This window comes from Nilaparvata lugens, chromosome 4 (assembly GCF_014356525.2).
Source record: "Nilaparvata lugens isolate BPH chromosome 4, ASM1435652v1, whole genome shotgun sequence".
In the NCBI taxonomy this organism is placed as follows: Eukaryota; Metazoa; Arthropoda; class Insecta; order Hemiptera; family Delphacidae; genus Nilaparvata; species Nilaparvata lugens.
Window position 1 is genome coordinate 35,169,200 of NC_052507.1, and position 15,784 is coordinate 35,184,983.

A 15,784-nucleotide genomic window follows, 5' to 3' on the forward strand; every position below is an offset into this window, starting at 1 on the left:
AGAATTCATTTCTATCAATTAATTATTTATCCAGTTGAATTTTAAAACAGTTTTTTCTCCGTTCAATATCGTTACAAATAATAAGACATCCAAGTAGTCTCCCTAGAAGAACATACACGATTTTATATGATTTATAGTTACTATCAATAAATAGATAGTAATAGCTTAGAATAACCAATTTATCGATATTCTCGATAGTTTGATATGAATAGAGAAAATTGACACATTTCTTTATATTGATAAACTGTTCCAATAAACAGTAGCCATTCTGAACATGTCTAGATCTTCGAGAAGAAATACACTAAATACGAGTATTTCAGCATATGCACCACCCGCTGGCCTTTATTTCAAAGTGTAATTATTGATATGCTCAGCTTCAACAACAAAAACAAAAACAATTATTTATCTTGTAACCAACGATACCATCACTTTAGAACTATTATTTAGGTCCATTTTTCAATTACAGAACATTACATTACAAACACGAATTAATCAGTCTCGTTTCCATCGAAGCCGAACTCAATTTGCGGGACGTCATTTTGTTGCTCAGCTGCTGATTTCTGCCGCTTGCCGCTAAATATTGCAGCAAACTGTCTGTCGCTCCACTTTGATAGGCCTCATTTTAAAACAGGAAACGCTGCGTTGCCATAACGACCAGATGACCTGAGGCCAAAAGCGTGTTCGTCTGGGGAAAACAATAATCGTACACAGAAAACTGCACCCTATTTTCCCATCTAATTCCATAACATTCCATACAATACAAATAATTATCTTGTCTGTTCTCAGTCCTCACTCTTTTCTTTATTTTGAATAGTACTATTCTACTGTTGCTATTTTCATTGTACTGATGAAATAAATCCGATTTATCAAGTCCTAGATGTTAGTAGAAGATGATTAATCTATCTACCTGCAATAAATTGTAGGCTAAACATAATCAATAAACACTTAAATTATTAACAAATGAGAGTTGAATTCATATCCTCTCATCCATCTTCTCCTCCACCTGATCGCCATCACGTCTCCCCCTAATCACCCTCTTCTTGTTCTGATCCTTCCATCCTTTATTCCTAGTAGTTCGTCTTTCTCTTATTCGCTGTCCGTCTTCTTCATTCCAATACACGTCTTCGCCATCCATTTCTCCCCCTTTCTGTTGCTCTCTTTCCTTGCCCCTACTTAAAATTCAACTTATTTTTCGACATTCTGTATTCCTACTCCTCCTCCTTGTCAACCATCTATTCTTTTTTCACCTCCTCTACCTTCTTCTCATTCCCCACCTTCTCATTACACTTTCTCTCCTCTTTCTAATATCTCCAACTTTAGCCCTTCATCGATCGTTTGCCATTCATCAGCAACTAAACCAACTCTTTCCCCCTCCATCATCATCAGCCTAGTCGCATTACGCCCTCCCTATTATCACTCCTAGCGGATAAACAATTCTACCTAATTACAACTCAATATTTGTGTGTACTTGTGTGCGTCTATTTTAATTGTTCCCGCTAATTTCACGTGATTAAACGTCACTAGTGCCATCTCCCGGTGGCGTGGGCTTTTGTTATGTTTTGGGGATTCTCGGGCATTAGCGTGCGTGAGAGCGATGACTCCCAAATGGGATCGAGAACATTTTGAGCGCTGCGATAGTCACTTTCCTCTCGACTGAAGCTTTGCAGAGAACTAACATAACTTTTTATACAGTACTTATCACTTACTGAGGGTTGAGGCCAGAGAAAACTTATTCTTAAAGATTGTTTTATTCTATGGTTAATGTTGAGAGTATTTATACAGTAACTGTTACATTAAACACCAGTAGCCGTTAAATAATTTGCAGTTAAATAATTCTCTCATACACTCTTCCTTCTGCCAAATTGCACTCCATTATATAGCAATACCACTCCCAACTTACACTGGCTAGCCGTCAACTACAACGTCATTCATCCTAATCTTTCCTTTCTATGTCATACTTCGATTGCTTTGCTCGAACAAAATTATTACTCGATTTGTTATTTTTATGAATTATTGTGAATTCTTACAAAGAGATTATTCACAGTCAATATCATTGAATGTGTTTTGAATGATAGGCTCAACTTATTCCATTGTCAGTAATATGAATGAAGTCACGAGATCATTATTCTTAGTGTTTCTGATATGCGAATTTCGAAAAATTGTATTTGAAAACATAAACGATACTTTTAAGGAAACTTTAAACAGACACATTCAAAATAATTCAGATTCTTATACAATATTATGCACTTTGAATAATTATATTTGTTTGTTATTTCTCTTATTTTTCGAAACAATCATGGGTCATGAACTGTTGGACACAAACTGGTAGACACGACTTTCTTTCATTTCAATCGGAACAAAATTGTATGATTATCGATACGTGAACATATTCATCTACATTGGTGAGGGAAATGAAAACTTTCATTTGGTGAGGAAAATAGCTGAATAAGCTTTACTTAATTCAATCAAAATGAAAACTCTCATATGGTGAGGAAAATGGCTGAATAAGCTGTACTTAATTCAATCAATCAATTTCTATTCAATTCAAAAAAATATACATACCAATGAAGAAATCAAAATAAAAAAAATCACAATCAAAAATGAATTAAACGTGAATATTGGAATCCTCACTTCCAGGAGAATTGAATTGCATTACTTGCACATTGTGGACTGTCCCTGTCCCTGAATGCCCTTGGCAAGTGAGTGAGCCGTCCGACTAAAACAAGCATCTACCAAACCCGTCAGATGAGTCATAGATCGAGTGTTCCACGGGTTATAAGAGATGATTGGATCCTAAGGGGTGGTGGAGAATGGAGGGGTGAGGGGTGATATTTCAAGTTGTCTGTACCATTGAACCCTCACTTCTAGAGATTTGATACACCGTCCTTGAACCAAAAACTCTGGGAAGTTCGAAAAATACTGGATCTTCATCAAAAAATTGAAATTAGTCTATTCATGACAAAGATCACTATTGTTTAGCTGTCCGTATTAATTTATTCCCAGGGTTGATGGGCGCATCATTAAAAATCACTTCAACATAAGAAGTTCAGTTATCGCAAATGAAGAGATAGACGTGGTTTGAAAGCTCCGTAAAAGAACGTAATTTATGAAGGATTTTAGTGATAGTTTGCTGCAGTATTTTACAAGTGTGTGAATAGGGTTGCTTTTGATAGTTTGATCGGGTGTGTTTCATTAAAAAGTGACAAATAGTCTGCGAAAACAGCATTTTTTACAAAAAATAAAGGTGTTTGTTCAGATTTTTGTGAAAGGTTGAGTATCAAAGTTGTGTTATCTACAATGAATAGGCCAACTCGTTCAAATAGTCGTCTACCATCGTCCGACGATAAGAATGTTGATAAATGTGGTCAACTCGATTTCGCCTCCCTTTCTACAGATGGAAAGTTGGAATTAATTTTTAATGAGGTCATGGCTACGAAACTTGAACAGAAACAAAGCATAACATCCATTGAGGATATTCAAAATTAACTAAAGGACTTTAGAGAGGATTTGAATAAACATGATAAGAAATTATCAAACCACTCTGAACTCTTAGAAAAATTAAACTCGGGAAATTTAAAACTCAAGTGTGATGTTAGCAAACTAAGGGTAGAACTCAATGACACTCAGCATTATCTCAGAAGAAATACTGTTGAAATTACTGGTATACCGGTTCATAAGGATGATGATACTTCCGTTATTGTTAAAAAACTGTTTTCTGTTATCAAATTCGATTTCTCACTTGAACTAATTGATATTATGCATCCCTTACGAATTAATCCACGACATCGGACAGTGGCATTGTGATTAAATTTGTGCGACGATGCTCAAGAAGCAAAAGGGTCTTAGAGCTCGTGATTTGGGTTTCAATTCGGAGAATATTGTTTACATCAATCCCTCGCTCACCAAGGAGAATAGACTTCTATTTAAGAATGCTCGTTTGTTGAAAAAGACTCACAATGTAAAGTATGTCTGGCTAAGAAACTGGAAAATATTGGTTAGGAAAGACAGTGATGATCAAGTGCATGTGATAAATAGTCAGGCATATTTGGAAAAAAATATGAAGAAATTTGAACAAAAATCATAAACTAGTCTTTGATGATCAGGGTTTTTAGTGGAAAAAATCTGTTGTACCGTGGGCTTCTATTTCTTTTACAGTTTACTAGCAACTATTTCTATTTCCATGTTCTAATAGGAGTAATAAATTAATTTTTAATTTGATTCCCGATAATAATATTTCTAAAATGGACGAGATACTTTTTTGTTTAAGTGCGGTGTATTGTATTCTTCCACTTATGCCCTATCTGTTGCTAGTACTGGTGTTGTGATATTATATATTTTGATGAGCTGTACATATAATAATAACAGATAATAGCATTTTATAGCTTACACATGTTTACCTCAATCTAAAGTAACCATGTTTCAATTTCTGATATCATGATATATTTTGAATAATATGAATACTCACAGTATTGATTGGCTCACTTCCCATCCTACATTTATTTAATCATTTTCTATTCAACATTTTCTGTGTTCTTTTTTTTGTTGATTGGGCGCGTGAGTCTTACGTAGCTGTAGATGCAAATTATGGAACAATTTTCTTTCCTTCAAGTACTTATTATAAATATTATAGCTAGGGAGCTCAAAATGTACGTTGTTTCCTTTCATGATGAGAATACATTATGATCTTGTGTGTGTGTGTGTATGTGGATGTGTGATTCTTTAAATCTTTCGTAATATTCCAATCATATCATGTATTATGTGCATATTAAATAATGTATTAATTTTTTCATTTCTGAATGGAAGAATAAAATAATAATGGTACATTACTAAAGTCTGTTGACGAAGTAAATGACTCTCATATTTCGGGTGGCTTCAATTTGACCGTATTTCATCAGAATATACAAGGAATTAGAGGTAATTTTGATAGCTTGTTAACTTATATCAGTAGTTGGAGTCGCAGGCCTGCAGTTCTGATATTGTCCGAGGAATGGTTGAACTCAAGTGATGAGGCATCTCAATTCTACATCGATGGTTATGAGCAAATTCCCAGTATTTCCAATTTTACTCTTGCTACTGGTATAATAGCTTACTACTCAATTGAATTGTCTGATTTTGTATGTGAAAGTGTAGATGGTTACATCGAGGGTGCGGATTTGATAACTCTGCGATGTAGCTTTTCTAACTACCAATTTAATATTTTATGTCTCTATCGCTGGCATGGCTTCAACTTTGAGCGGTGTTTAATAAGTTTCAGCGCTGTACTTAAATAATGACAATAATGATTATAAAGTTGATGGCTATCTTGATATATTGAGTTTTTACGGTTATGAGCAAATTATAAACATGTTTACCAGTGTAACAGATTCTTCTTCCACATGCTGTCACGTGGTAATTTGAAACCACCAAATATTTTTAAATGAGCCAATGAAATGTAATAGAACTATAAAATTGGAAAGAAGGTTAGACCTACCCAAAGAGTAAATCAACTCAAAGCAAGTATTATTAGCGATTAGGAGTAATAGCATTATCAACAACGATAAGAAAACATGTATTATTGTGATTTAATAATTATGAGAACCCATTGGTAAGATCAAAAAATTATAAAGCGGCATACTTATTATTGGCGGATTATAAAAAAAAAAAATAAAATGCATGAACATTGAGGTTAGAGTTACTTGTTTACATTTTGAAAAGAATTAGTCGATCTTGGATAAATCGATAATTATGAGAACCAATACTGAACGAATCAGCTGATTATTCGATCAACCCATATGACCGGTTGAATCATATAAAATTCACTCATAAAGGATATATTATGTATACTAAAGGACGTCGATGTGTAGAATTACAAACAACTATTATTTCTGTATAAATATTTATTATAATCCAAAAAAGCATGATAAATCAAGAGTATACAAAACTCATATAAAAACTAAATGTATTATCTATTAAAATCGTATGTTACGATTTATTTATGAATTCAATTTAAGATAAACACTCCATATATTTGTATGAAAACTTCTTTTATTTAATTTTTTCTATTATAAAGCCGAGGAAGCCCTGATTCCCAAGGCAACCAATTGTATTGAGTCTATTAAATTGAAGGCCAATCAGAGAGTAGCTTACAGAATTATTCTAGGAAGAGGCAAATTTTTCTGAAAACCTCCTTCTTCTGGCTTAAGATCCTGACCCGAGAGGATGCACATGGAGTTTAGGGTTTTTTCTTCTTCCTTTTAAAAATTTTAATGAACTATTAAGCCAAACCCTTTTTTAAATGTAATGTATGTTTGTTGAATGTTAATTATTTGTGAACTCAGTGCTGTCAAGGAGTTCGTAATTGTAAAGATTCCCATAAAAATAGCTTTAATTCGAAAGAAACTTATAAAAATCTGGATCACGCGTTAGCCCAGCAGTGACGAAAAGGAGCCTACCCAATTAATTATTGGAAATAATTAATTCAATCCACGAGAACATCTAGAACTTCAGTCAGTGAGTGATAAGTCAAACCAAACGAGCTCGTTTTTTCATTTTTTCTACGTTCAGTGGGGGTAATTATTAAAACAAAAAGTGCTATTCCAATTAATTAGAATTAAAATAAAAAGTCACCACGTGTTGAACAATATCACATAGTCCATAAGAACATTTTATAAATTTATTTAATATATGTAGGAAGCTTACTTCATGCACAGCCCGAATTCATATAAAGCCCTGAGATCTCATGTTTGAATATTAATTTATTAAATATTAATTTTGTTTATTGAACAAAGTATACCATATCAAACTTATAGACCGAACAGGTTTTTATTGGTAGAATTTTGTATTGATTGGAAGTCTAAGTACCAATATTAAATATAATATATTTATGAATTTGAAACTCATTATTGTGAATATTAGCAAAGCCTGTGATAATTATTCAGATTTTAAAAAATAGATTATTTAAGTGAATTATAGATTTATCGAATATCTTATGCACATCTTTTTTGTGGGAATATATTTTGTGTTTTATGTCAGCATACAAACTTATAGAATTTTTTATTATATCCCAACTCATCTCGTGTTATATAGTTTGAGCTGTTTTGGTACCAACAAATATTTAGCAGCACTTAAAATTATAGAATCAAGTAATATTAACCTTATTCAGAGCACTCAATATTTATCATCCTTTGATGATATTCATTTTGTCAGCCAGAACAAGTATATTAAGAAATTATGTGGTAACTCCAATAAGAAGAGTTGAAGAGTAGTAACAATAAACTTAAAGTTAAACATGGTAATAATATTATAAAGGATCCTTGTGATTTGGCTAACCTTTTCAATAGGTTTTTTGTTGATGTATCTAAAGAAGTAGCATCTTCAGTCACAACCGGTGCTGATCAGGAGTTGGGAGAGACTGACGATTTCTTTAAAATTCCCCAAAAATTCCTCACAAATTCCCCACAAATTCCTTTCAATTTTTTTCTAGCCAGTAACATATGATGAACTCCTCTTGTATATGAACGCCTTAGAGCAAGGAAAGGCTCCAGGGGATGATGGTGTATCATCAAAAATGTTAAAGTCTATTGCAACTGTTGTGATTCCCATTCTGATTGGCATTTTCAATCATAGTTTATCAAGGGGTGAATTTCCAACAGCAATAAAACTAGTCAAGGTAATTCCTATTTTTAAAAGTGGTTCAAAACCTCAATTTAACAATTATAGACCAATCTCACTGTTATCGATTTTTTCCAAGCTTCTGGAAAGGGTAGTCAAAAAAAGAATATTATGCTTTTTAAATTCAACAAATTTTTTTATGTTCATCAATTTGGTCTCCGTGAAGGTTGTAATACGGAAATGGCTGTAGAGAGCTTCATGTCAACAATATATAAGAGCCTGAATGCCAGAGTTGCTCCTCCGGTATCTGGTCTTTTCTTAGATATCAGAAAGGCCTTTGCTTGACAAACTATCCAGGGCTGGTACAAGAGGTGTGGCTCAGAATTGGTTTAGATCATATTTGAGTAAAAGAGTGCAGTATGTTGCCCTGGGGGATGCCAAAAGTGAGATCCCGGAAGTGGACTGTGGGGTCCCGCAGGGTTCAGTACACCGACCAGGGACCAGTTTTATTTCTCATTTTATAAATGACCTTTTCTCAGGTAATTTTAATGGTATTCAAGTTTCCTTTGCAGATTATACTGCTTTCTCTTATTGTAATACAGACGTGCAAAACCTGAATAAAATTATGCAAGAAGATCTGAATAGAATGCTTCCCTGGTTCAATAGAAATGGCCTAGCCCTGAACCTCTCTAAAACTAAATATATATTATTTACATTGTCTATTCTTTGGCAACTCCTTCACCCATTAAAATGTCATACAATTTCTTGAAGTCAAATCAATTTTGATTGTGGTACTGTGGCACAAACTGATTTCATCAGGTATCTAGGTCTGGTAGTGGATGAGAAACTCTCTTGGTCTCATCACATTTGTAAATTGATAAATTATCTCCGCCATATTCTTAAAACATTCTACCACCTTAGAAAATTCATTCCTCCAGTTGTTCTCAGGCAACTCTATTCTGCTCTGGTGGATTCCAAATTGAGTTATGGCATTAGTTGCTGGGGATCCACCTACAAAACCCATCTAGCACCTCTAATTGTGCTTCAAAAAGCCATAGTACGGTGTATAAAGGGTGTGAGCAGGATCGAACACTCTTTTCCTATCTTTCAATTATTCAATTGTTTGCCATTGCGCTATAAATATGTTTTCAAAGTCTTATCATCCTTTTACATTCTATCAGGCAATCGATTCGGCAAATGTTCGAGAATGATAATGTATACAGAACTAGAAGAGTAGTTGAAAATTTAGCTAGACACCTCAGGGTGTATAACACTTTTTTTCCAGAAATCCTTTGTCTTTTTGGGCCAAAATTTTCCAACTATCTACCGGATTATATAAGAAATAGTGAGAACAAAATACTTTTGAAAAAACAAATATCAAAATGGCTTACTGGATGTCTGTCTGAAACTATTAAGAGTTATTTTTCTGTAATTATCTGATTCCCATTCTATTATAATACTTCTTTTACCATTTTTGCACATACCAACTTAAAAGAAAAAGATGTGTGAGTGTGTGTGTGAATGTAGCATTAAAAACTTTTTTCACTGACCTACTTGCATGCAAATTGAGAATAATTTAGCTAGTAGTATTTTTGTTTTGACAGGAACTAACTGTATAGAAGTTTATATCTTTATTTCACTGAGTTGTGTTTTTTTTTTTTTGACAAAATAAAAAATGATTAGAAAAAAGAAATATTTGAAGCACTAACCCTTGGAAATCGTTAAACCTGGAATTGATTCCATGGAGTACATGCATACATTTGACCTATTGAAATTCAAGTGAGGCCCATAAATCAAATTGAGAATATATGAAAAGAAAAATACAAAATGGTTGACTAATGACTTCTTCTGAATGAGTTGATCAAGGATTCTCATCTCCTCTAGAAATTTCGCTCTTATATCTAAGTAGTTTTCATCTATATAAGATCCCAACTACAAATTCTTGTTTGTGAATGATACTGTACATATTGAAATTGAATGATTTCCAATCCTTGACATTATGTGCCTATAAAATGACAACCAATCTAACATGTTCTACGTGTTCAAGGCATTAATTACAGTTTAATTGAAATTGAATTAGATTGCAAGTATTGCCAACAATCAATATACCTAGTTATGGTCAATAACGATTATACCAATTACCTGGTAGGATCATCAAATTGAAATGAAGGAATGATTCGTCATCATTGGAATCTCACATTTCTCAATTGAACCGTTTCAAAAACGTGCTCCCAATACTTGATTGATCCAGATGCAATCTATTTTCTGTGGAATGGGCATGTTTTCAATACAGGAATTGATGACAGGATGATGAGCAAGAATGCCTTCTGTGACAGGGGCACTGACATCTTTACAACTTGTTTCAGAAACTGTCTGTTCTATCGTTGGAGATGCTTTTTGCCGATCGGATGTGATTCTGTTCAAAAATGCATCCTAGAAACTCAAATTATCAATAAACATTGAAAAGTGATGATGTTGAATTATTATAGTTAACAGTTTCATTTGAAATGAATGTGAGTGGTTTTAATGGGTTTTTGAATCATTGTTTTCATTTACAATAAATACCACATAATAGCATTCAAGCAATACCCAATATTACTTCAGGCAATACCTACTATTACTTCAGGCCACACAACTAATCAATGACGTCATAACATGTAGATTGGTCATTCCTAGATTAACAGTAGAGTTTGTACTACCTTATCTATGTTCTCCAACTTTTGATGCAGTATCGATTTTTTATTGGTTGAAATATGATCTAAACTCCAGATTAAAGTCATTTGTATTTTATTAAAATAAAATACTTTATTCTACAAATTTAATAATTTCTCCATACTGTACTTTCAGCTTGATAAACGCACCGGTATTTGATTCATTGATATAGCAATTGATAAATTCATCTCAACCAGAAATACTTAATAATAGCCTGTATCAGAATCAAAGGAGAGGTGAATAAAAGGTGAAACAGATGAGAGTTAACTCTTTTTTAGGAAAGAGGCTTCCACAGACTTAGCTCACAATAAATCTGTAAAACAGAGAAACCCACAGGAGAATTTTTTCCAGTTAGGTAAAACCTTTCGGCTAAGCTCTAGCCGGTGAGCTCCCCCTGTTATCTCAGATTCATATGATGTATGATTCATATTTTTTTCATTAAATACATTATTATTGGATCATGAAGTTGATTTTCCCTTTCACAAATAAATAAAAAAATAGAGTTTTACAATAAGAGAACAAGTATCAATTGAGAATTCCTCTCACAAATAATAAATTAGAAATATATGTTTCACAATACGAAAGCAAGTATTCAAAACAATTCTCAATTATTGAGAATTCCCCATGCGGTATGCATGCTTTAATATACAGAGTGAATCATATGTATGGGGACACTTTAATAAATTGGAGACTGTTTTAGATATAATACTGCTACCTTCAGGATAAGTTATTGGTCAATAAAGGTAGGCGCACACAGATCGTCATCGGACGGATCAGACGATTAGATTAGATGCATTGTTTTCAATTGGACTGCGCATACCTATCCGCATCGTATAGGCCTGAGCACTCTAATTGAAAACAATGCATCAAATCTAATCATCTGATCCGTTCGATGCGTGCCGTCCGTCCGATGACGATCTGCGTGCGCCTACTTTTACTGTTCCTTTTGAATTTCAACCTCTCATAAGGGGGTTGTAACTCGTTTAAATGTAAACACCCATTGTGTGGTACATATTTTTGAAGGCCTTTTTAAAACAAGAAAGATGGCATCGATAAAAATGTTATTTGATACTTGTATCCAAAATAAAGGCTGATTGAAGTTTTAGTTTTTGAAGAAATGAGAGTTATAACTCAAATATTCAAAATGTTAACACCCATTGTGTGCTACATCATTTTTAACCCTTTACTGGAGAGGTGGCCTAATCTAAACACTCATGGTGACATGGGGTCTGTCAGACCCCAAATCATTTTTCTTTACTATAAGATTAATTTTAGTTGCAAATAACTACTATAACTAATACCTAGATTTGTATAGAACCAAAAAATGGTGTTAGAAATGAAAATAATAATATATTATTGTAAAACAAATTATTTTTAATTCACATTTTAGATAAAGTACTCGATATGTTGATGCTTCCTTTTCTATTGAAAGAAATTTAAAAATAATTTGTTCACTTTGTCCATACAGATATAGTTTGATAATGTATTAAAGAATACTAGGAAATGTTCAGTTCTGCTGTAAAAGAAAATAGTACAATTCTGCACTTGTTCACATACTCATGATTATAGTTCTTTCAATTTTATTCACAATTACAGCAAAGATCAGCTCTGCAGCCCAGACAATATGCAACGCGACATTTTCTGCATTGGAATTTTGTTTTTCTGTCACGTTCCCTTGGGCAAACCTGACATCTTCTTTTATCTCCGACCTGCAAATTATTTTGAGGCCCAATTTCTCCAAAAAGTCCAGCAATCATTGAGCGTAGCTGTCTTGGAAGAACTTCATTATTGATACATCTCCTCCAATGACGTATCATCGACTTCTGAATCACTTTCTAGTTCATTGAATATATTTCTAACATTTTATACAAAATCTGGGTCATTTATACTGAGTTGTTTGTTTCTGGAAGTCATTTTTCTGAATCAATGGAAATTCAAACAAAAAACATAAACGGTGAGGTGGGGTCTGACATACCTCAGAGCAACTTCAACTTATAATAAAAACAATTCGAATGATGAAAAACACACACATCTTACATAGAAGTGCTTGCATCTGTCTGACTGGAGGTTACTGTGAGTATGAAGGTTTTCTGGTTACCAGTGTTGCCAATATTCAAGAACGAAAATTCCCTGGGGTTTGCCAGTCCCCACTTCACTAGTTAAGGGTTAAGGCCTTTCTAAAACAAGAAAGATGACATCAATAAAAATGTTCTATGATACTTTTATCCAAAATGGCGGCTGATTGAAGTTTTAGTTTTCAAAGAAATAATCAGCCGCCATTTTGGATAAAAGTATCATAGAACATTTTTATTGATGCCATCTTTCTTGTTCTGAAAAGGCATTGAAAATGACGTATCACACAATGGGTGTTTACATTCAAAATATTCGAGTTACAACCCCAAAGTCACCCCCTTATGAGGGGTTGAAATTCAGTTGTACGTCAAAAGGTGGAGTATTCGACCAATAACTTATATAACTGGAAGTTACAGTATTAATATCTACAACAGTCTTCAACTTATTGAAGGGTTTCCATACATATCAATCACTCTGTATATTCGCCCTTATATTTTGTTGTAGTTTCCAATTAAAGAGATTCAACCAGAAAAGTATTTGTTGATAAAGTATGTGAAAGCCATAATTTTCCTGAAAAATGGAGACCATCCTAAGAGATTATGCAACATATTCTATTGATTCTACATTATACAGTACACAGACAAGATAAAGGATTGTGAGAGAAATAATATTATAGAAGAATCAATGTTTTCACGTTTTTAATTCCTGATTCAATGTTCGATCTATCAAATTCATTAGCATTGAGTAATTGAATTACAAAAGAGCCAGGGAAAGCATGTTAATTTTCAATAAGAGAGCAACAGGTATTCGATGTGCAGGCTCTTACAAAATCGACCATTGTGAAAGATCCAGCCGTCCAAAAGTATTAAATTTCTAGAAAAATTGAAGATAAATATTGTATGAATCGTAGGAAATGTCGATGGGACTTGAAAGTTATTCACTTTTTGAGAAAAAGATTTACAAAGTTGCTCAATTTAACATTGGAAAGATAGGAAGAATAAATATTTAGAGCACCAATGACGTCACACCGATCATATGACTGTGATCATTAAAAGATCAAGATGCGCGTGGCCAGTACCTTCTATTCTAGGTACCCTGATTGGAATTTTGTTGGTGATCATATGTGATAACAAGCATCAGCGCTCTTATTTCGCTTGCCTATCGCCAGTAGATCATCGATCTACATGTGATGACGTCATAGTTTATCATAGCTTTAGTTGTGGGGCCTGAAGCAAGACCTACTATTACTAAGTAATAGTAAGTATTGCCTGAAGTAATAGTTGGTATTGATTCAAGTCTTTTATATTCCCTTTGCTCAAGAAAATTTCATTAGTGACGATCATGTGATGTTTAATATACTAGTATTTGTAATGTAATGCAGAATAATAGCACTTTCCCATTCTATAGATTTCTAATTTTCAGTTAGTTTTGGAATTAATAAAAAAATATATTAAGGCTCTGATTATTTGTGGTTAAGATGTTCATTATAAGAAAATGAGATGAAAAAATACAATATAATCATCCGTGTATAGAGTGATGTCTAACTACTGTTAGTTTTGTCTCAGGTTATTGAATGTTTCATCAATGAACATTTAAAATCAATCATGTTATTTGAAATGAAAGGAGATTATCAGAATTCCAAGTTATTAGAATTATAAGCTCTTTAATTATATATTATTCATTCTATCATCCACTACAATAACAAGTTTTCAAGCTACATACTCGATCACCAGTGATTTAGCAAAATCCTTGTTAGAAAATGTATCAACTAAACAACTCAACTAGAGAATATACGTCGCCGCCAGTTATTAAAAGATGAATAATTTACACAGGGAAGGTGAGCGAAAAAAACTCGAAGAAAAAAGTTGAAGAGAGAGAAATCGGAATAGGAGAGGTGGGATAGTATAAAATAAGAGTCGTATTGAAAATCAGAATTGTCAATTGATGAAAGGACAAACACCGACATTCAGAAATGAAGCTCGTTGACGGGCCGTGTGGGCGGGGGTGATAAGAGGAGGAGGAAGTGGAGGAAATACTGACTGTAGCAATGTAAAATGAGAAAGCGGTGATGAGGAAGTCTAAAGGGACGTAGGATTTGGAGGACGAGGAGGTGGATAGAGTAGTGGACCGTCTGATTAAGCTATGATGGAGATGGAAGAGGAGAATGATGAGGAGGTTAGTGGTAAGAGCATGTGAAGAAGATGAAGAGTATGAGTATGAGAGTGGAACAGGGGGACAGGTGGGAGAGAGAAAAAGATAGCATGATTAGGACGAAAAAAAGGGAGCAAGTAATAAAGTGTGGTGAAATGCTTTTATAAACGAATAGAACCGAAAAGGACGGATGGACGGATGGGAGCACAGATTAAAAATGTTGGCTGTAATCGTTGGGAGTGCGCGCGCGTTTAGGTGCTGAGGGGGATTTCAGTGGGTGAAGAGGAGGGGGGGGTAGTTTGGATGAGGAGTCAGAATGAAGCGTACGGTAAACAAGTCTGCTGCTGTTACTGCTCGGTCGTGGTAGAGGGGTCATCCAGATATGTTTTCGGCAAGAGCCGTACAGATAGAGTTGAGTGTCGATGGGGCTGGGGGTGGTGTACGGTAATTTAGCTGGAGCCATTATACCCCATCAACAAGAACAGATCACGCGCGGCGCGGTTCAACTGAAGCGCTCCTGGTGGTGTGCGCTCCAAACTGCGCTTAATCGTCAGCCGCCGATTCAGTCGACAACGGGCCTTTGTGCCGTGCGGTTGTCTCTAACAACGTGACTTTTATTACACAAACGTCCAGTGGTGAACAACATTATTTTTTCGTGTGCGATGTAAAATATCAAGTGTTGTGTGTATGGATATAATTATTCTAGTAGTGTGATTGTATGAGAAGATGCGCGCCATGGATTCAACAACTACGTCGATGGTAGAGAATTCTGAACACCATTTTATGGTTGTCAACAAAATAAATCATAATAACAATGTCAGTGTGTCCCCGCTAATGAAAGAACAACAGCCTTCGCTGAACACATGGCATCCCCACGTGTACGCCAGTCCACCGAAAACCCCCACCCCCCACCTGATAGCAGACATCCTCGGCTGGACGTCTGCGCCTCTGCTGCCTCCGCGTGACAACATCTCGACTGCTTCCACTGTTGATGAGCAGCCTCTCAACCTGACCACGAGGAGTCGATCGCCCGGCTTCCGAGAGCCGCCCCCCAATGGCAGCGTCGTGCCATCCCCCATCAATGGACACATTACCACGCCGCCTCCGAAGGCGGTCGTCTCACATCGGCGCAATTCCAGCTCTTCCACCACTTCCAATAGTTCTACCGCTGCGCCCGCTGTAACGCACTCTCCTAAAGGTATTTATCATTTTTCACTTAGTACGTTTGTGCTTCCATTTGGAAGCGTGATACCATAGG

At 34.8% G+C, this 15,784-nt stretch overlaps 1 protein-coding gene across 1 annotated transcript in view; it reads left to right on the forward strand.

Annotated features, from left to right (window-relative positions):
• The first annotated feature begins 14,865 nt into the window (after positions 1–14,865).
• LOC111045324 (homeobox protein Hox-C4a) overlaps positions 14,866–15,784 on the forward strand; it is a 147,895-nt gene continuing 146,976 nt past the window's right edge. The window contains exon 1 of the mRNA XM_039427378.1: positions 14,866–15,724. Coding sequence (XP_039283312.1) covers positions 15,253–15,724 — 472 coding nt within the window. The 5' untranslated portion in view covers positions 14,866–15,252. The remainder of the gene's footprint in view (positions 15,725–15,784) is intronic.